This window comes from Salmo salar, chromosome ssa25 (genome assembly GCF_905237065.1).
Source record: "Salmo salar chromosome ssa25, Ssal_v3.1, whole genome shotgun sequence".
In the NCBI taxonomy this organism is placed as follows: domain Eukaryota; kingdom Metazoa; phylum Chordata; class Actinopteri; order Salmoniformes; family Salmonidae; genus Salmo; species Salmo salar.
The window spans coordinates 37,094,040-37,115,967 of record NC_059466.1 but is presented as its reverse complement, the minus strand read 5'-3'; the positions used below and the strand labels follow the sequence as shown (position 1 = coordinate 37,115,967).

The 21,928-nt window shown below is 44.5% G+C and overlaps 2 protein-coding genes across 6 annotated transcripts in view; one reads left to right on the top strand and one right to left on the bottom strand.

Moving 5' to 3' along the window:
* LOC106586706 (trafficking from ER to golgi regulator) overlaps positions 1-13,483 on the top strand; it is a 34,475-nt gene extending 20,992 nt beyond the window's left edge. Inside the window, exons 6-8 of one of the 2 annotated variants that reach the window (XM_014174256.2) lie at positions 1,735-1,863; positions 11,622-11,708; positions 11,864-13,483. In XM_014174256.2, the coding sequence (XP_014029731.1) occupies positions 1,735-1,863; positions 11,622-11,708; positions 11,864-12,255 (608 nt within the window). In that variant the 3' untranslated portion in view covers positions 12,256-13,483. The remainder of the gene's footprint in view (positions 1-1,734; positions 1,864-11,621; positions 11,709-11,863) is intronic. The other variant, XM_014174257.2, reaches the window with a different exon arrangement.
* LOC106586705 (target of Nesh-SH3) overlaps positions 13,072-21,928 on the bottom strand; it is a 48,458-nt gene continuing 39,601 nt past the window's right edge. For all 4 annotated transcript variants that reach the window (XM_045707492.1, XM_045707493.1, XM_045707494.1 and 1 more), the window contains 4 exons: positions 20,253-20,282; positions 19,977-20,135; positions 15,464-15,586; positions 13,072-15,245 (listed from right to left, as the gene is read on the bottom strand). In XM_045707492.1, coding sequence (XP_045563448.1) covers positions 15,130-15,245; positions 15,464-15,586; positions 19,977-20,135; positions 20,253-20,282 — 428 coding nt within the window. In that variant the 3' untranslated portion in view covers positions 13,072-15,129. The remainder of the gene's footprint in view (positions 15,246-15,463; positions 15,587-19,976; positions 20,136-20,252; positions 20,283-21,928) is intronic.

Genomic DNA, 21,928 nt, shown 5'->3' with positions numbered 1-21,928 from the left:
TCACTGCTGTGTGTCTCTGTCTGTCTGTCTGTCTGTCTCTCCCTTCACTGCTGTGTGTGTCTGTCTGTCTGTCTGTCTGTCTCTCCCTTCACTGCTGTGTCGTGTGTCTGTCTGTCTCTCTCCCTTCACTGCTGTGTCGTGTCTCTGTCTGTCTCTCTCCCTTCACTGCTGTGTCGTGTCTCTGTCTGTCTCTCTCCCTTCACTGCTGTGTCGTGTCTCTGTCTGTCTGTCTCTCCCTTCACTGCTGTGTCGTGTCTCTGTCTGTCTGTCTCTCCCTTCACTGCTGTGTCGTGTCTCTGTCTGTCTGTCTCTCCCTTCACTGCTGTGTCGTGTCTCTGTCTGTCTGTCTCTCCCTTCACTGCTGTGTCGTGTCTCTGTCTCTCTCTCTCTCTCCCTTCACTGCTGTGTCGTGTCTCTGTCTCTCTCTCTCTCTCTCCCTTCACTGCTGTGTCGTGTGTCTCTCTCTCTCTCTCCCTTCACTGCTATGTCATGTGTTTCTCTCAGACAGCCGTCCATCTCCACCTTCTGCCCTCCGGGTCTTGTTGGGGGGTTGTTGTTGTGCTGGTCTGTTTTGTGGGTTTGTTCTGTCTGGATTGTGTGGACTAGCTCTCTGAGCTCCACCATGTCTCTCCAGCTCTGTGAACTTATCCCTCTCAATGATTGTGGAGCACTGCAGTTGTTGGACCTGGGTGTGTTCAGTGATGGGGAGGGGGGCTGATTATCCTCGTCTGCAGGACAGATTAAAGAGGTGTGATCAGACTCACTCAGGATGGGGGAGTCGTCACAGAGAGAGAGCTTTTCCTTCTGTGCTCTCTTTGATCCCGTAAAAGTCCTGCTGGAAGTGCATGAGGATGCCCTGCAACATTATCGTCCCAGACTTGTAAATGTTGACAGGTTGTTTCAATTTCCTCAGTGTCTAGTATTGAGTTTCCATCCTGGGCCAATACCCTCTCTCTTGACATAGGGGTAGTGTGCTCTTATAGCACTATGTCATGCCAGGGGATGGTCTGTGTGGAAAATTAAGTTGCTTATGTTCCCCTCTTTGCAGCAGTCAGCAAATAGTGTGTCTGGATTGTCCTTGAGGAGCTTCTTTTTGTAGTTATTCCGTGCAGTGTTATTTTAAATATCCAAGGGGTACTGTACTTGGATGACATTTGCATAGGGATATGCCATGGCACAGGGGGCTTCAAAGGCCTCTGCATTTGGGTGGGGGAGGCAATGAAACTGCTGCCATTGTTAGGCTCAAGAGTTTTCACACACATCACTTCACACTTCAGTTGTGAAGTTGCAGCCAGGTCAGGTCTGTTCTGTCCTAGCAGCTTAGTAGCCTCAGTTAATTTTGTTATATAACACTTATTAAATATCTTTTACTTTTTGCCTCCAAAAGTAGGTTCAGACTGAACATTACTCACTCAGTTTTGTGTTGGATGGTATTTCCAGGTTCCACTGTGTTTCTTCTGTAGGTTTTGGTTTGCTCTACGTTTTCTTGACTGTCCTTGATGGTTAGAATCCATTCAGGTAATTTTGTCAAATCATGGTTTTAGGTATGGAGTTTTGAGGATAGTGTCCTGTATGTCCTTGTGGAAAAGAAATCTAAGTTTATCTACATTTATCCAACTATAATTATATACGTTTTATATATTTCTCTCTCTGCTCATGCTCTGTACTCTCATCCTCTCTCTCTGTCCCTCCCTCTCTCTCTTTCTCTCTCCCTCTTTCTCTCCCTCTCTCTAGCCCCCCCGGGTGTTTCGTCTGTGGAGCGGTCAGATACTCCAGACAGCATTGCATCATCCTCGTCCGCCGCCCCCCAGCCACAGGCCCCCTACGCAGGGATGCAGCAGGGACCCCCAGCAGCCGTGGACGGTTAGGAACACGCACACAGTAACCATTACCACCAGACCATATCTCTGCATGAATGAATATATGTAGGAAAATGTGTGTCCTGAGGTAGGGTCCAGTAGGAAACAGCAGCTCCTGTGGTGTCTGAATACAGAGGCTGTGTAATGGCTGTTAATGACCCTGGAAACATGCGTCACATAACCATGAAAAGTTAGGTGTCTATTCCGGGGGTGTAATAGGTATTTATGACCTTAGAGAGGGAGGTTATCAGTGTGGGCCAGTGTAGCCATTGGGTGGTTTAGCACCTCCAAAATATCTGGGGTTGACTGGGATTCCTAAAAACTGTGTTGTCTTGTCAAGACGGTAGAGCGAGTTCACCCCATGACAGTTATCTGAGGTCAGTTTGTGCTTTAAACTGATCTTAGGCCTGTGCCTCAGGGCAGCCTCAACCCAGTTGATGTGTTGTGGTACACCTCTCTGGCGTGGCAGCATTGGGCCCTTTTGCTCAAGTAGTGTTGTCCCAGGCCCTACCACAGAACGATGTTCCAGTCCCCTGCCCTGCCAATGGCATGTTTTTTTGCTCTTATTTCCATGTTGTCCTCTACAGACATTTAGAACATTATGATTGTGTCAGTGTCACAATGGTTTCATCCAGATGATTTTCACTGCTCAGACTTGTCAGCAACCACAAACGGGAGGAATTGGTTGTCCTACTTAATTGTTTGTGTCATGCTGTTGGAAATGAAATCTGATGTACATCACAACTTCCATCTTAGTAGGGTATTTATTAATGCCTCCATTTTAGTCAGGGATGGCTAAATATTACACTTGGATTGGCCAGTTCCCCAGTCCTGTTTTCAGTACAGTATTGTTACTCTACATATCTACATGCTGATGTATCTGTAACATACAGTGCATTCAGAAAGTATTCAGACCATAACTTTTCCCACATTTTACATTACAGCCTTATTCTAAAATAGATGAAATGCATTTTTCCCCTCATCTACACACAATACGGCAAAATTGTTTTTTGTTTTGTCATTTTTAAACGTTTGCATATTCCTAAAAAAAACATTTTATTTATTAATATATGTATTCAAACCCTTTGCTATGATACTTGAAATTGAGCTCAGATGAATTCTGTTTCCATTGATCATCCTTGATGTTTCTACAACTTAATTGGATTCCACCAGTAGTAAATTCAATTGTTTGGACATGATTTGGAAAGGCACATACCCGTCTATATAAGGTCCCACAGTTGACAGTGCAAAAACCAAGCCATGAGGTGGAAGGAATTGTCCGTAGAGCTCCGAGACAGGATTGTGTCGAGGCACATATGACAGAAGGGCGCCGGTAGGAGATGGCTGCCGTTTTACGGGCTCCTAACCAACTTTGCTTTTTTTGTTTTTTCACGTGTTTTTTTCACATTGTTTGTAACAGTACATAATGTTGCTGCTACTGTCTCTCAAAATCAAAAGTAAGTCAGTATCTGGTGTGGCCACCAGCTGCATTAGGTACTGCAGTGCATCTCCTCATGGACTACACCAGATTTGCCAGTTCTTGCTGTGAGATGTTACCCCACTCTTCCATCAAGGCACCTGCAAGTTGCCGGACGTTTCTGTGGGGGAGTGGCCCTAGCCCTCACCCTCCGATCCAACAGGTCCCAGATGTGCTCAATGGGATTGAGATCCGGGCTCTTCGCTGGCCATGGCAGAACACTGACAATCCTGTCTTGCAGGAAATCACGCACAGAACGAGCAGTATGGCTGGTGGCATTGTCATGCTGGAGGGTCATGTCAGGATGAGCCTGCAGGAAGGGTAACACATGAGGGAGGAGGATGTCTTCCCTGTAACGCACAGCATTGAGATTGCCTGCAACAAGCTCAGGCCGATGATGCTGTGACACACCACCCCAGACCATGACGGACCCTCCACCTCCAAATCGATCCCGCTCCAGATTACAGGCCTCAGTGTAACACTCATTCCTTTGACAATAAACGCGAATCTGGCTATCACCCCTGGTGAGACAAAACCGCGACTCGTCAGCGAAGAGCACTTTTTGCCAGTTCTGTCTGGTCCAGCGACGGTGTGTTTGTGCCCATAGGCGACATTGTTGCCGGTGATGTCTGGTGAGGACCTGCCTTACAACAGGCCTACAAGCCCTCAGTCCAGCCTCTCTCAGCCTATTGCGGACAGTCAGCACTGATGGAGGGATTGTGCGTTCCTGGTGTAACTCGGGCAGTTGTTGTTGCCATCCTGTACCTGTCCCCCCGCAGGTGTGATGTTTGGATGTACAGATCCTGTGCAGGTGGTGTTAGACGTGGTCTGCCACTGCGAGGACGATTAGCTGTCAGTTCTGTCTCCCTGTAGTGCTGTCTTAGGCGTCTCACAGTACGGACATTGCAATTTTCTGCCCTGACCACATCTGCAGTACTCTTGCAGCATGCCTAATGCACATTCACACAGATGAGCAGGGACCCTGGGCATCTTTCTTTTGGTGTTTTTCAGAGTCAGTAGAAAGGCCTCTTTAGTGTCCTAAGTGTTCATAACTGTAACCTTAATTGCCTACCGTCTGTAAGCTGTTAGTTTCTTAACGACCATTCCACAGGTGCATGTTCATTCATTGTTTATGGTTCATTGAACAAGCATGGGAAACAGTGTTTAAACCCTTTACAATGAAGATCTATGAACTTATTTGAATTTTTATGAATTCTTTGAAAGACAGGGTTCTGAAAAAGGGACTTTTTTTGTTTGTTGTTGAGTTCACAAAGACTCTTCCTCGAGCTGGCCACCCGGCCAAACTGAGCAATTTGGGGGGAAGGGCTTTGGTCAGGGAGGTGACCAAGAACCCGATGGTCACTCTATCACTGGTCCAGAGTTCTTGGAGAATCTTCCAGAAGGACAACCATCTCTGCAGCACTCCACCAATCAGGCCTTTATGGTAGTTTGGCCAGATGGAAGCCACTCCTCAGCCACTCCTTTTATTATTTTGTTTTTAGTTTATTTAGTAAATATTTTCTTAACTCTATTTCTTGAACTGCTTTGTTGGTTAAGGGCTTGTAACTAAGCATTTCACGGTAATGTTGTATTTGGCGCATGTGATCAAATAAAATTAGATTTGCTTTGAGTAAAAGACATGATATCCTGCTTGGAGTTTGCCAAAAGGCACCCAAAGGACTCTCAGACCATGAGAAACAAGATTCTCTGGTCTGATTAAACCAAGATTGGACTCGTTGGCCTGAATGCCAAGCGTCATGTCTGGAGGAAACCTGGCACCATCCCTGTGGCGAATCATGGTGGTGGCAGCATCATGCTGTGCGGATATTTTTCAGCGGCAAGGACTGGGAGACTAGTAGGAAGTACAGAGATACTTCATGAATACCTGCTCTCGACCTCAGACTGGGGCAAAGGTTCACCTTCCAACAGGACAACGACCCTAAGCACACAGCCAAGACAACGCAGGAGTGGCTTTGGGACAAGTCTCTGAATGTCCTTGAGTGGCTCACCTAGAGCCCAGACTTGAACCCGATTTGAACATCTCCAGAGAGACCTGAAAATAGCTGTGCAACACTCCCCATCCAACCTGACAGAGCTTGAGATCATCTGCAGAGAAGAATGGGAGAAACTCCCTAAATACAGGTGTGCCAAGCTTGTAGTGTCATACCCAAGAAGACTCTGTTGAAGCACGTATGGCAGAGATTTACAACCAAGTACTAAGGGTCTGGATACTTATGTAAATGTCATTTCAGTTTTATCTTTATAAATTTTTTTAAAAATCAAAAAATCTGTTTTTGCTTAGTCATTTGTGGGGTATTGTGTGTAGATCGAGGAAAAACAGAGCTTCTACTCTAGGACCCGCTGGGTATTCCCATAATGGTGGTGATCTGGAATGAACACAGCTTTTCCTCTAGGACCTGCTGGGTATTCCCATAATGGTGATCTGGAACCAACAGAGATCGAAAGTAACTCTCTTACCAGATAACGAGGTGTGCTCTAGTTTTTGGCATCTCAGTATATGACAGACAGATACAGGAAGGGAGGGGACAGAGGAACATGTTGTGAGTCAGTCTTATTATTAAGCTACCTCATTATTTTGGATGTGATGTTTTTTCATTGGCAGGCACGGCTTTTGGCTCTTCTGGCTCTCCGTAGCGGCCTGTGTTTTCACCCAGAGAGACCCATAACCAGCTCACAGACACAACCCCACCACAGGATCCAAACCACAGCTGGTACACGCACACGCATGGTAGGCTCGTTGAGCTGTGGCTTGAACACAGAGGAACCATACCAGGGCTTCCAAACCGCTCTTGGAACAAAGAGAGTGCGGTTCCACATGGTGTTGGTTTGACCGTGTTCCCCAGACCAGCTCTGTGGTTTTGGCTCGGTCAGGGTTCAGGCTTCTCCAAGGGGTTTGGGTTGAGTTTAACAGAGCCAAGACACCCCTAAGAGTCTAAAGTTACAGTCATTCTTCCTTACGTCTTACTTACTCAACTCAGTCATACCCTTTCTATTCCAGACCCTTGCACTTTGTGTTGGTTATTAGTTTTAGTTTGTCCATAAATGACTGTGCGGTCATATAACGGTCACGGGCTGTTACTAGGTTCAGTGTGACATCGCTGACTGTGGTTGGCTGGTCGTCTTCTGGAGTTCATCTTTTCCTCCCTCTGCTCATCCGTTCCTCCCTCTCTCCCAGACTTCCAGGGAAGAGAGAGGCTCTGGGCTGCAGCTGTTGGCCAGACGGCCGAGTCAGGCTGCAGGGACACGTTTTTCCCTGTCCCAACGCTCTGGTGAGAGAGACCCCAAATGTTCCTTTAGTTCAGGAGTGTCCACAGGGTCTGTACAAAGACAATACAGTGAAGACTGATCAATGTTGACCAGGAATAGTCTCAAAGGATCAGTGCACTCCTGCCAACATGTTGGGAGTGAACACGTTGATCAAGGGTGTGGTGCCTTGACAATATGCACAGAGGACTTCAGAACTCAACGAGGACACAGATCATGTACTTTGGGGGTAGATGGACCAATCACTCTCGTCTCTCTGCCAACATTTGGTTAGTGTTTACACGTAAACATGGCGTTAACAAGATCCATAAGCAGAACATTTCTAGTGGCTGTGTCTCGTTTACACTGAGTGGACAAAACATTATGTACACCTCTTTCCATGACTTATACTGACCAGGTGAATCCTGATGAAAGCTTTGACCTCTTATTGATGTCACTTGTTAAATCCACTTCAATCAGTGATGATGAAGGGGAGGAGACAGGTTAAAGGATTTTTAAGCCTTGAGACAATTGAGACATGGATTGTGTATGTGTGCCATTGAGGGTGAATGGGCAGGTGCAACTCACTATTAGGAAGGTGTTCTTAATGTTTTGAACAGATGACGATCAACCCTAGATAAGGAATGTTCTGTGTTTGTTTCTCTCTGAGTTCTAGCACACCTGTTCACCCACAACTGTACAGACGGTGTCTTTGTTTTATTAGATGGAATACCTCTCCAGCTTGAAGTATTACTATGTGAACTTTTAATCTGTCTGTGTATTTCAAGACATGGCATATGGGGGTGTAGTGAGAGACCCAATAGGCTAGAAGAGTCTCTTTTCATTACTTATCTTGAAAAAAAAAAAGTAGACTAAATGTGGAGATCAATCATTCCGCCACCATGAACACAATGGAAAAAATATGATTTATTATTGAAATAGCATGGGTGACCAAGAAAAACAAATGGATACAATTTAAGGCCAAGTGGAAAACAATAATGCAGGCACAAGAGATGGGGGTGTGAGCATGCTGGTCTCGGCAGAGATGTAGTCATTGTTTGTGTGCCTCTAAGTTGTTTTGTATGTGGAGTAAAAATGTAATAAAAATAGGAATACCTCTCCATCACGGTTGACAACTCCACGGTGTCCCTCTCCCAAAGTGCAAAGAACCTTGCTGTGACCCTGGACAACACCCTGTCGTTCTCTGCAAACATCAAAGCAGTGACGCAGATGCTAAGCTACAGGACTGTTGCTAGCACAGACTGGAATATGCTCTGGGATTCTTCCGATGGCATTGAGGACTACACCACATCAGTCACTGGCTTCAATAAGTGCATCGACGACATCGTAGATACCCCAACCAGAAGCCATGGATTACAGGCAACATCTGCACTGAGCTAAAGGGTAGAGCTGCCGCTTTCAAGGAGTAGGACTCTAACCCGAACGCTTATAAGAAATCCCATTATGCCCTCCGACTAACCATCAAACAGGCAAAGCACTAATACAGGACTAAGATTGAATCGTACTACAAAGTGAAGCACAGCCGCGAGCTGCCCAGTGACACAAGTCTACCAGACGAGCAAAATGACTTCTATGGTTTCTTCGAGGTAAGCAACACTGAAGCATGCATGAGAGCACCAGCTGTTCCGGATTACTGTGTGATCACGCTCTCCATAGCCGACGTAAGACCTTTTAAACAGGTCAACATTCACAAGGCCACAGGACGTGTATTCTGATTTATGCGCTGACCAACTGGCAAGTGTCTTCACTGACATTTTCAACCTGTCCCTGACCGACTCTAATACCTACTTGTTTCAAGTAGACCACCATAGTCCCTGTAGCCATGAAGTGCTTTGAAAGGCTGGTCATGGCTCACATCAACACCATTATCCCAGAAACCCTAGACCCACTCCAATTGCTTACTTCCCCAACAGATCCACAAATGATGCAATATCTATTGCACTCCACACTGCCCTTTCTCACCTGGACTAAAGGAACACCCACATGAGAATGCTGTTCATTGACTACAGCTCAGTGTTCAACACCATAGTACCCACAAAGCTCATCACTATGCTAAGGACCCTGGGACTAAACACCTTGCTCTGCATCAGGATCCTTGCTGCTCTTTAATTATTTTCTCATTTTAGTAAATACTTCTCACTTATTTTTCTTAACTGCATTGTTGGTTAAGGGCTTATAAGTAAGCATTTCACTGTAAGGTCTGTTGTATTCGGAGCATGTGACTATACATTTTGATTTAACGTGCTCCTGCAGGTTCATGTGCACAACATTCATAGAGTACAACCCTACCTCACACATGAAGCGCTTGTCATCTCCCATCTGGACTACTGCAACTCGCTGTTGGCTGGGCTCCCCGCTTGTGCCATCAAACCCCTGCAACTTATCCATAACACTGCAACCCACCTGGTGTTCAACCTTCCCAAGTTCTCCCATGTCACACCACTCCTCCGCACACTCCATTGGCTTCCAGTTGAAGCTTGCATCCACACGAGGCCGTGGTACTTGCCTTCGGAGCAGTGAGAGGAACTGCCTACCTTCAGGCTCTGTTAAAACCCTACACCCCAACCTGAGCACTCCGTTCTGCCACCTCTTGGCCCTCCCACCCCTACGGGAGAGCAGCTCCCGCTCAGCCCAGTCCAAGCTCTTCTCTGTCCTGGCACCCCAATGGTGGAAACAGCTTCACCCTGAAGCTAGGACAGCAAACTCCCTGACCATCTTCAAAACCATTTGAAACTCTGCCTCTTCAAGGGGTATCTTAAATAATCCCACAGTACCCCCCCCGCACAACCTCAGCCCCCCACACACACAAAGAAATCGACTTTTGGTAACTAACACTCGCAACCCCTTACTGGCTCTGACTTTGCTGATAGTTACTTTAATGAGGAAAATGTACTTACTATGACTGTGGTTGTCCCACCTAGCTATCTTAAGGTGAATGTACTAACTGACGAGCATCTGCTAAATAACTAACGTGAATGTAAAACTACCCATATTATCTTGTTTTCTTTCTGAAAACATCCCTAAAAGGCTTGAGAACTACAGTGAAGCAATAACATTCCAGATAATTTTTCCAGCTCTGTTTTGTGTTCAGCTGAAGGGATGTGCAGGCAGCCGGTCTCTCTCCTTAGAGCCGCAGTGATTTCTCTGTCCTCTGGGACTTACATTTACTGATCAGAGATGAATTCTTCTGGCCAATGAGGCCTGACGGCAGCTCCATCCATCCCTCTATCACATTACATAACACACATGATGGATAGCAGACGGGAAACCAAGACGGAGAGAAAGTCAGCACCTACATGCTCGCGAACACACACACACTTTGTGATTCTCACTCAAGCACCATGGTGCTCACATTACAGGGGTTAACAGTGGGCTTACAGCTGATTCATAGATGCAGTCCTATAGAGCAATATGTCTGGTTTCATTGTATAGACTTTTCACAATTTGGGACAAGATGGTAGCCTAGTGGTTAGGTCGTTGGGCCTTGTCAGCGTTTTACCTCGTCAGCTTGGGAATCGAATCCTCAAGCTGACAAGGTAAAAATCTGTCGTTCTGCCCCTGAACAAGGCAGTTAACCCACTGTTCCCCAGTAGGCCGTCATTGTAAATAAGAATTTGCTCTTAACTGACTTGCCTAGTTAAAAAAAAATGTAAACGTTTGAATCATGTTAGATGAGAGATCACCAATGGTGGAGGAATGAAACATGGTTCTTTCATCTGGTCCAGACTTGGGTCAAAATGTATTTGTACTTAATGTACCTGAAGTATTTGAAAGAAAACAAATAGCATTTCAACCCAGGTACGGACCTACAGTATGGATCTGGGAGTGTATAAGATGGCTGGCATAAGATCACTTCATGTGTCTGTGTGGCACCCTGTCTGTCTGTGGTAGACGCTCTTCATTAGTTCCCCAGTCCACTGCAGCTCAGACCCTTGTTTTTTTTTTATCTTCCTCTGACTTTGAGAAAGTTTGTCCCCTGCAGGTTTTGGGTCAGTTTTATTCTGGCACGTTTGTGCCCCAGCTGTTTGGACCTGTGTTTGTGTGTGCATTGTCTGTGTATCTTTCAGCCACTGCATGTGTGTGTTTGGAGTGAACTACCACTTCAGTGAGTGTTTAATCAGCCTAGTGATAGTCTAGCACAAATGTCCCTGCAGAACTTGTTAGAATTATGTCTAGTTCCATAGGGCTCCGTTACGGGCCCTCTGAGTGGAAAACTTTAGTTGGCCAACTAACATGCAAAGAAGTCTCGGTCAGGCAGCTGTGTCAGACAACCTCGTGTTAATCAGCTTTGACCTGCGCAGAAGCAACCATCAAATCAATTTAGCAGATGTTATTGCGGGTGTAGCTAAATGCTTAGTTCCTAGCTCCAACAGTGCAGTAGTATCTAACAATACACACCAATCTAAAAGTAAAAGAATGGAATATTTCTTGCCTGTGGTAAAAAGTTTGTCGGTCAGTGTCTTGGTCTTTGAAGCTAGCGGTCCAGTCCACATTGTGTGAGCACACTACGTGTATGTGCTGTTTGTGTTTTTAAACTTCTAGTTTGTTTTCATTTTCAGACACTCTTAACCACACTCCTCAGTCCATGGTATTGAGCCGACTTTCCAGTCTAGACTTTTAAATGTGACATGGACCCGAGGAAGAGAGACACACGTAGACCAGTGAGGTTATGGCTAGTAAAAGTTGGGAGGGAAGTGTCTTGTCTACTGACACAGACAGATCTGTTTAGACAGATGGCACCTGCTCTGATCCAACACATCTATCCAAATAAAAGTGTTTGTGTGTGTGAAAGTGTGCGTGTTTAGCTTGGAGCTGTACAGCTGACTGTAATGTGCCATGGAGAGTGTCTAGGGGCAGGGCTTTGAAGAACCAGTCCTGTTTTATTTTAGTGCTCGGGGCTGTTTGCATTAAGACGATCCTGTCTGGTTCCATCCAGACACCCAGGTGTGTCTGTCTTCCCCAGCAGTCATACTGATGTCCTCCATCTCTCTCTTCTCCAGGTCAGATGTACCAGCAGTACCAGTCTCCAGGTGGATACCCTCCCCAGCAGCCAGCACCGCAGCAGCAGTATGGCATGCAGTACCCTGGTAAGACAGTGACACTTTCCCTCAGAAAAGGTCCAAGAAGGACAGGCTGATCTTATAACAATGGCCCAGACTTTCACAGGAATGATGCTATGAATGTGAAATGGATTAGAATCAAAAGTTATACTGTACTTCTCCCCCCCAACTCTCTCACTCAGCAGGATGCACCCCCCAGCCCGGCACCCCTCAGCCTCAACAACAGCAGCAGTTCCAGAACTACCCTGCCCCCACCTCCCAGGCCCCCGCCCCCAGCCAGGGCCCAGCCCCCGGCTTCCAGGGAGGCCAACAGCAGGCCGCTCCACCCCAGGGTCCCCAGCAGTACCCCCCAGGGGCCTTCCCTCCCCAAAACTACACCTCCCAGGCCAACCAGCCTGCCAACTACAGCCTACCCCCCACCTCCCAGTCCGGCCAGGGGTACCAGGCCCGTCCCAGCTACACTCCTCCCCCCGGTAGCAACGTTACCCCCCCACCTGGGGCGTCCAACCCCTATGCCCGCAACCGGCCCCCCTTCGGCTCGGGCTATGCCCAGCCTGGCCCTGGGTACCGGTAAAAGAGAAGGAATGGAAAACGTTATCCACACACACCCACCCCTCCCCTTTGTGTCCTGGCTGGCTCTGTTTGGCCTGGGTTCGGTAAACATGGTCTGCTAATCTGTCCATCCGTCCTTCTGTCAGTCCTCAGTCACTGAAGAGTCCTTATCCAAAACAAACTACAACACCCCCCCCCCCCCAAATCTGATCGTCTGTGTTCAGTCTCGACCCCACCACCACACACACACACACACACACACACGTCTGTGTTGTCTCGACCCCACCACCGCACACAGACCCATGTGTTATTGTCTGTCTTCTGTCTCGACCCCACCACCACACACACACACACCCATGTGTTATTGTCTGTGTTCAGTCTCGACCCCACCACAAACACACCCCTATGTGTTTGTTATCAGGGTGGGCTCAATTTGAATTGAAGGCAGTCAATTCAGGAAGTAAACTAAAATGTACAATTCAATTAAAAAAAGGGCATTTTCAATTACTTCTCAATAAACTGAAAAGTCAAAGTTATTTATTTCAAAATGTTTTTAAATGTTTTAATTTCGAATTGACTGCCTTCAGTTCAAATTGTGCTCAACACTGGTGAACATGTAGTCAGTCTGTAAGCACACTTAGCTGGGAGAACAAAACAGGCTGGAATATTAATATCAGACTTTATCGTGCTAGTCTGACAGCTGTAAATGCACCTGTATACGCTGGTCAACAGATGATGATTCGTATTGCATTTAACTGATCTTACATTTTAGTCATTTAGCAGACGCTCTTATCCAGAGCGACTTACAGTAGTGAATACATACATTTCATTTCAAGCATGTTTTTGTACTGGCCCCTGGCGTTGCACACACCATGCTCTACCAACTGAGCCACAGGGAAGGCTATCTTTTGAGGATATAGTTTGAGTGTTAACAGATGCGTCTGAAAATGGTGTTCATCCCCTTTATTATTTTTTTTACAACTCGTTTTCATCACCGCCATGTTGGTATTATGACGTGTCATGGAATCTGCCCCTTGGTTGAGTACAATATGGGAGGTGTAGTTTTGACCTTCCAGAAGGGTCCTACCATGTTTAGATCACCTCCTTATGGTTCATCGCTCTCTCTTTCTCAAAATTTTTTCCCCTCACTGGTTTGTATTAATGTCAGTCAGATTTTCCACCTTGAAGTGTCATTTAGTTTAAAACAAACTAACATTTTCTTTAAAACCTAATAAAGGCTTTGAAACCTTGAGGTCTGTCATTGTTTTGATTCTTTCTCTCCCTCCTTCCCTCACACTGTGGTTTGTGAGTTCACGGCTCCGTGTTGAGCTTGGCTTCCGAGAGCCTTTCGTATCCCAACAGAGTGGATTTGGAAAAGTGTGGTAATGCTGCTGTTGCTGTTTGTTTTCCTAATCGGGCGTTGTGGTTGGCTGGGACGTGTGGTAGGTCCCTCAGCTCTGCCTGTCTGCAGTCAGAACTAATGGCCAAACGAGTGAAACGGGGCATGTGTTGAGTGTGTGTGTGACATATGAACACACACTTTGATGTGTACAATGCATTTACAACCAATTTGAGTCCTAAAAAAAGAACCATACTTAAGGATTTATTGGTGAAAATGGATACAAATGGTTGTACATATCTGAAACAATCTATAAACACTTTTCCCCAAAAATTTGGGTTGAAAATACAACTGCAGCTATTTGTGAGCAACTGTACAAAATGTTAAATGTAATTTTTCTTTTGTGGTTTCCACACTAAAAGAAGCCTTTATGTACATATAATATTTAAACTCAGACGAACAGGTTGTGCTAACAAAACTGTGGCGAAACATTCCAAGGCTAAAAACAAAGGGTTTCGTCAGTGAGGGGAAATGTTCTGAATGTTGTAGGTAGAAATGTAACGTATAGAACTGACACAATTCCTTATCCTACAAACCCAATACATTACATCTGAACATTCTGCATTGTTGCACCCCACTGAACACGCCCCGGAGGTGGACAATTGTGGTCACTTGCAATGAGCTTAGGACCACATCCACATAACAGATTCCTGACAATCATTCTCTAAATTGAGATGAGTTGAAGTTAAATTGTTGAAGATGAAAGCACAACAAAGCATATCCTTATGCTGTTCATTCCAACTGAGTGAATCTCAGTACCTGATGATTTTCTCTCTACTTAATATTTGGACATTCATTGGCTGAAGAACCCATTCAGGTGTTTTTCCAAGTGATGAACACACACTTGTAGTCCGTGGAACCGCCTTACTTTGTAAACTTAATGTTGAGACTTGCTAGTAGTTCAGAAATATTGTTCTTTCACATATACACATATTTAATACTTTCATATTGTGCAAACCGCAACTGTTAATCCCACAGGACCAATCAAGAAAGGGTATTGAGTATAGACAGTATCTGTATGAGTGAAAACTAATGCTTTTGTAGCAACCCTTTTAACAGACTGGCCAATAGAAACCACAAGGTACATGAATAACAACTGCTTGATAAATAAAACCATACACATTATTACATTTTTAGGGAGCCCGCTTCCCAACAGTTTCCGGTGTTCATATTTAATGAAGCACTCTGAAAAACCTTTACCAACTTCTCTTCCATGTTTCCAGGTTTTGAGTATTTTCTCATGTTGTCGTGTTTGATAAATAGTGAGATATGACAAATGTGCCTAACAGAGTTGGTGACAAAGTATGGTCCTGTACACTTTTATACAATGGAATGTGGGCTGTTGCCATCTGACAAATAGACAGTCAGAAAGGTGCGTCTCCATGGTAACAGAGAAGCCCACCTCCCCTCAGGCCTCCTCAGTCCTCCTTTCAGCCTGGTAAAATAATCCCTCTTTCAGTCAGGCATCTTCCTGGCCACCTCCTTGGTGGAGGGGTCTTACCATTTCCCAGGTATGGGTGTTCCGCACTCGTACCAGCCAACATAGGTGGCATGCGAGTTCCTTCCGATCTGGCCGAAGTTGACCGGTTCCTGACGCATAGCCCGGTAGAAACCTGAGACATGAGAGCAAAGGGATAATGAGAACCTTTGGTTTGGAATGTGAGTGGTCTTTTTAACATAGTCTAGAGATCAGTGTTTCCCATAGTGAACCCTGAAACAGACATCTTTAGTAGTCATTGAAAAGTGAACAAGAAACCGTGGTCATGGACACCTGTACAAGTGGTTCTCTCCCACTGATCTTCCTAATGGGTCCCAGTTGATGGTACTCTACCTGATCGGCTGGGTAGCTGGTCGGCCAGTAGCTGGGTGCCTGTTCGTCCGTCCAGGAAAGAATCTACAAACTGGCAATGGTCCTCCCCATGACCAGTCTGGTCCCCGATGTTGTAGAAATTGCCTGCACAGGGTCAAAGGTTATGGCTCTGTATGTATATACTGTACTCCATACCATCTATTACGTCTTGCCTACGCCGTTCGGCCATCACTCATTTTATATATTTTTATGTACATATTCGTATTCATTCCTTTACACTTGTGTACAAGGTAGTTGTTGTGGAATTGGTAGATTACTTGTTAGATATTACTGCATGGTCGGAACTAGAAGCACAAGCATTTCGCGACACTTGCATCAACACCTGCAAACCATGTGTATGTGACAAATAAATTTGATTTGATTATAGGTTAAATAATGTTTGAGATTATATCATTTTTGCTAGTTACACCTCATTCAAAATTCCATTGTAACTTTATAGTCGTACGTACACAGAGACAAGGCAATATAAAAAGAGTAAAACATAGACACACAGTGTACAAAACATTAGGAACACCTTCCAAGTATTAAGTTGCCCCTTTTTGCATTGAGAACAGTCTCAGTTCATCGGGGCATGGACTCTACAAGGTGTCGAGTGTTCTTCAGGGATGCTGGCCCATGTTGACTCCAATGCTTCCCACAGTTGTGTCAAGTTAGTTGATGTCCTTTAGGTGGTGGACCATTTTTAATATACTCACAGGAAACTGTTGAGCATGAAAAACTCAGCAACGTTGCAGTTCTTGACAATTCCGGTGCGCCTGGCACCTACTACCATACCCCGTTCAAAGGCACTTAAATCTTTTGTCTTCTCCATTCACCATCTGACTGGCACACATACACAATCCATGTCTCAAGGCTTAAAAATCTTTCTTAACCTGTCTCCTCCCCTTCATCTACACTGGTTGAAGAGGAGTTAACAAGAAAACTCAAGAGATCATTCACTCTTTGAAAAAGGGTTTCAAAAGGGTTCTGCGGCTGTCGCCATAGGAGAACCCTTTTTGGTTCCAGGTAGAACTCTTTTGGTTTCCATGTAGAACCCTCTGTGGAAAGGGTTTTACATGGAACCCAAAAGGGTTCTACCTGGAACAAAAAAGGGGTTCTTCAAAGGGTTGTCTTATGGGGACAGCCAAAGAACCCTTTTTAGTTCTAGATAGAAACAAGGTGCTAAGAGTGGAGCATTCACCTGGATTCACCTGGTCAGTCTATGTCATGGAAAGAGCAGGTGTTCTTAATGTTTTGTACACACAGTGTATACAGTGACTTATTATTCAAACCCCTTGACTTTTTCCACATTTTGTTCGTTACAGCCTTATTCTAAAATTGATTAAATAAAACAGTTTCCTCAGCTATCTACAAACAATACCCCAAAATGACTAAGCGAAAACAGGTTTTTAAACATTGTTGCAAATGTATTTAAAAATAACAGAATTACATAAGTATTCAGACCCTTTGCTATGCGACTCGAAATTGAGCTCAGGTGCATCCTGTTTCCATTGATCATCCTTGAGATATTTCTACAACCTGATTGGAGTCCACCTGTGGTAATTCAATTGATTGGACATGATTTGGAAAGGCACACACACCTGTCTATATAAGGTCCTACAGTTGACAGCGCATGTCAGAGAAAAAACCAAGCCATGAGGTCGAAGAAATTGTCCGTAGAGCTCTGAGACAGGATTGTGTCGAGGCATAAACCTGGGGAAGGGTACCAAAACATTTCTGCAGCATTGAATGTCTCCAAGAACACAGTGGCCTCCATAATTATTAAATGGAAGAAGTTTGGAACCACCAAGACTCTTCCTAGAGCTGGCCGCCAGGCCAAACTGAGCAATCGGGGGAGTAGGGCCTTGTTCAGGGAGATGACCAAGAACCCGATGGTCAGTCTGACAGAGCTCTAGAGTTGCTCTGTGGAGATGGGAGGACAACCATCTCTGCAGCACTCCACCAATTAGGCCTTTATGGTAGAGTGCCAGAATGCTAAGTGTCACGTCTGGAGGAAACCTGGCGCCATCCCTACAATGAAGCATGGTGGTGGCAGCATCATGCTCTGGGGATGTTTTTCAGCAGCAGGGACTGGGTGACTAGACTGGATCGAGGGAAAGATGAACAGAGCAAAGTACAGAGAGGTCCTTGATGGAAACCTGGACTTCAGACTGGGGCGAAGGTTTACCTTCCAACAGAACAATGACTCTAAGCACACAGCCAAGACAACGCAGGAGTGGCTTCGGGACAGGTCTCTGAATGTCCTTGAGTGGTCCAGCCAGAGCCCAGACTTGAACCCGATCGAACATCTCTGGAGAGACCTGAAAATAGCCGTGCAGCAACACTCCCTATCCAACCTGACAGAGATTAAGAGGATCTGCAAAGAAGAATGGGAGAAACTCCCCAAATACAGGTGTGCCAAGCTTGTAGCGTCATACCCAAGAAGACTCAAGGCTGTAATCGCTGCCAAATGTGCTTCAACAAAGTACTGAGTAAACAGTCTGAATACTTTTATATTTTTAATAAATGTGGAAACATTTCTCCAAACCAGTTTTTGCTTTGTCATTATGGGCCATTGTGTGTAGATTGATATGAGAAAAAAACAGTTTAATCAATTTTAGAATAAGGCTGTCTCACCAGGGTTGGGTAGGTTACTTTCTAAATGTAATCCGTTACAGTTACTACTTACCTGTCCAAAATTGTAATCAATAACGTTACTTTTGGATTACCCAAACTCAGTAACGTAATCTGATTACATTCAGTTACATTTAGATTACTTTCCCCTTAAGAGGCATTAGAAGAAGACAAAAATATATGTTACCGATTGAACCACATCTATTTATGCTGCATTATTAAAGTTTACATAGCTGGCCACACATGGATGTCACATTTGACTATATGGGTTGGTTATGTAGGCTTCTTCTAACCCATCGCTTTCTACTACATATAATAACACGTTTCAATTCGATCAGAATTCCAGTCATTCCAATAAATGTTATACCTCTTGATCTTCAAGAATAGGACTGGGTATTATGAAAGTATAGATTAGCCTGAGCATAACCCCAAAACTGAAGACTTATTAGCCAGCCCTGCTTTGTTATTTATGATTTTGTTGTCATGGAGGACTGATTGATTCGAGTTGAAAATAAATGCTGTGCTCATGGAATGGCATGCTTTGAGCACTACTGAAAAGTGCTATTTACATGTGAAAAATGAATGCCATATGGTACATTTGCTATAGGCCTATTTAACATTTTGTTGGTGACTCTTTGATATCTTGATAATATACAGCTGTTTAAAGGGCAAATCCACAGATGAAACAATAACAAAACGGTTACCCGCCTCTGTTTTGGTAAAAAGCTGAGGGATGGGCCTGGAGAAATGTAACCACTCTCAGATTAATAGACAGAGCTGCAGATGCAAGAACTGACCATCCATGATATGAAAATGATTGTTTTAGTCATGTTATGAGGCTATTTATGCTTGTTTACATTTACAATGTTTACAAACATTGGGGGAAAACAAGCTTATATTTTGGGTTGTCATGGAGTGTGACAGTTGAACTAAGCTCATGAGGCATTTATAAGTTATATTCTTCAAGAATCAATTGATATATAATTTATAAGTCCAAAAATGGATGTAGCGACTACAGATTGCCCCTTTAAGTCTATCAAAAGTGTGTGAGTTTGAACACGTGTCCATTAGGCCTATGGATAACAAAAAAAAAAGTATCAGCATGAATTAGATTGAGCAATAAAAACCCTACTTTTATTCCATAGGCTGGGATCTGCACTATGCAGCTGTTGCAATAGCATCTTTTTATACTGGCTGTCCACCGTTTTCAAAAACAATGATTGAGAGGCAGCTTAAACTTCTTGAATTCAACCATTATTGGGTTCAAATACACATTTAGATTTGTGAACAGCCATCCACCACAACCACCGTAAGGTGCAAATAGCTAAATGAGAGAGCAGCAGTGTGATTCACATCAATGCGCTATGTAGATGACAATAATAAGTAATAATAATAAATAGCCACTGCTGTCATCCTTACCTACAAGAGTTTATTCAAGTTGGATCATTACAAAAGCCCTTTCCTGCTCTTTTCCTGCAATCCATTAAACCCATGTGGTGTGGCATCATATTGGTCTCTGAATTCCGGTCAGACTCGCTCAGGTGGAACAAATTTAAACTTGCACCCCTTTTCAAACCTGATTTGAATGTCATTGAGAACAGAAGTGTCAAATACATTTTTTTCCGCAAACCTCCTTTCTGAACTTAAAAGCTATCCTCGATGTAATCATCTAGTTTTTCAAAAGTATCTGTAATCTGATTACAATATTTTTGCTGGTAACGTAACGGTTTACAATTATCGTTTTTTTTACTCCCCAACCCTGGCTGTAACCTACTGTAACCTAACAAAATTTGGAAAAAGTCAAGGGGTCTGAATACTTTCCGAAGGCACTGTACAAACCCTCTTACTATACTATACTGACCGTTGAGCGAGTCGCTCATGTAGATTTTATATCTAAGGGAGTTGCATAGCTGGATGCCCACAAATTTGCGGTACCAGGTCCTCTTCACGTACTGCTTCCCGTTACACTCCGAGTAGGAATCTGCTTTGAAGGGGAACTGTGTCCAGATAGCATCTTTTCCTGGAGGCAGGAGAGAGAACATATTTAAGGATTCATACGACATTATGGCACAGAGAATGGGAAACAAACTATGGAGGAAAAATGATTGTGAACATGACATACTGAGAGTCCTCTCACCTGAGACATTCTCACTCACCCGAGGGTCCGCTATGGAGGAGAGAGTGAAAGAGAGAAAACATCATTAGTCACTTATCAGTCCATTATTACCGCATTAATACAGTAATAAACAATAGGTGCACATGGACAGCTACATAGTCGTGTCCCTCCCAGTCTGATTTCACTACAGGGCAAAGAGCCTTTGGTCCAATCACTCCTCTTTATCAGTGTTAGAGATCAATCCAGCCTAGTCACATCAGTCGACTGTTATTTCTGTTTGGACACAATATTGCTTTGAATGAAGCTAGTTCATTGATTTCATTAGTGTGCATAACGGATATGATATGAATCCCAAAATCCAGTCCATCTGTAGCTATTATGTGACTATGACTGATGTTGAAGCTGTCAAATCATTGAGCAGCTGCTCTTGATCATTGTCACGAAGCCACACCTTCCCTCTCAGGTTAGAAGTTCAGAACGAGAAAGTGTAGGCTATATAGAAAAAATGACGCTCAAATTGAAAATCATTAAACAAAATACTGAAGATTTTGATCAGCCTAATGGAGGTGTAGATTACATCTCACGTTCCAGTGTTTCAACTTGTTAACAAGGCTGCATGGGATGTATCTTAGTGTGACTCTGTGCAGCCAATGGCAATGTCCCTTTTAGGTACACTGAACAAAAATATAAATGCCACATGCAACAATTTCAAAGAAATCAGTCAATTGTAACGAAATCAGTCAATTGTAATGAATTCATTAGGCCCTGATCTATGGATTTCACCACTGGGATACAGATATGCATCTTTTGGTCACATATATCTTAATATCAGAAAGCCAGTCAGTATCTGATGTGACCACCATTTGCCTCATGCAGCGTGAAATCTCCTTCGCAGGCCTGTGGAATGTTTTCCCACTTGGCGGGAACTAGAACACGCTGTCGAACACATCGATCCAGAGCACCCCAAACATGCTCAATGGGTGACATGTCTGGTGAGTATGAAGGCCATGGAAGTACTGGGACATTTTCAGCTTCCAGGAATTGTGTACAGATCCTTGCGACATGAGGCCGTGCATTATGATGCTGAAACATGAGGTGATGGCAGCGGATGAATGTCACGACAATGGGCCTTTTGGATCACGGTATCTCTGTGCATTCAAATAGCCATTGATAAAATGCAATTGTGTTCGTTGTCCTTAGCTTATGCCTGCCCATACCATAACCCCACTGCCACCATGGGGCACTCGGTTCACAATGTTGACATCAGCAAACCGCTCGCCTACACGACGCTGTCAGCCGTCAGCCCAGTACAGTTGAAACGCTGATTCATCCATGAAGAGCACACTTCTCCAGTATGCCAATGGCCTTCAAAGGTGAGTATTTGCCCACTGAAGTCAGTTACGATGCCGAAATGCAGTCATGTTAAGACCCTGGTGGGGACGATGAGCACACATATGAACTTCCCTGAAACGGTTTCTGCAGTTTGTGCCGAAATTCTTTGGTTGTGCAAACCCACAGTTTCATCAGCTGTCTGGGTGGTTGGTCTGAGACGATCCCACAGGTAAAGAAGCCGCATGTGGAGGTCCTGGGCTGGCGTGGTTACACATGGTCTGCAGTTGTGAGGCCGGTTGGACGTACCCAAAATCTCTAAAACGGCATTGGTAGAGAAATTAACATTCAATTCTCTGGCACAGCTC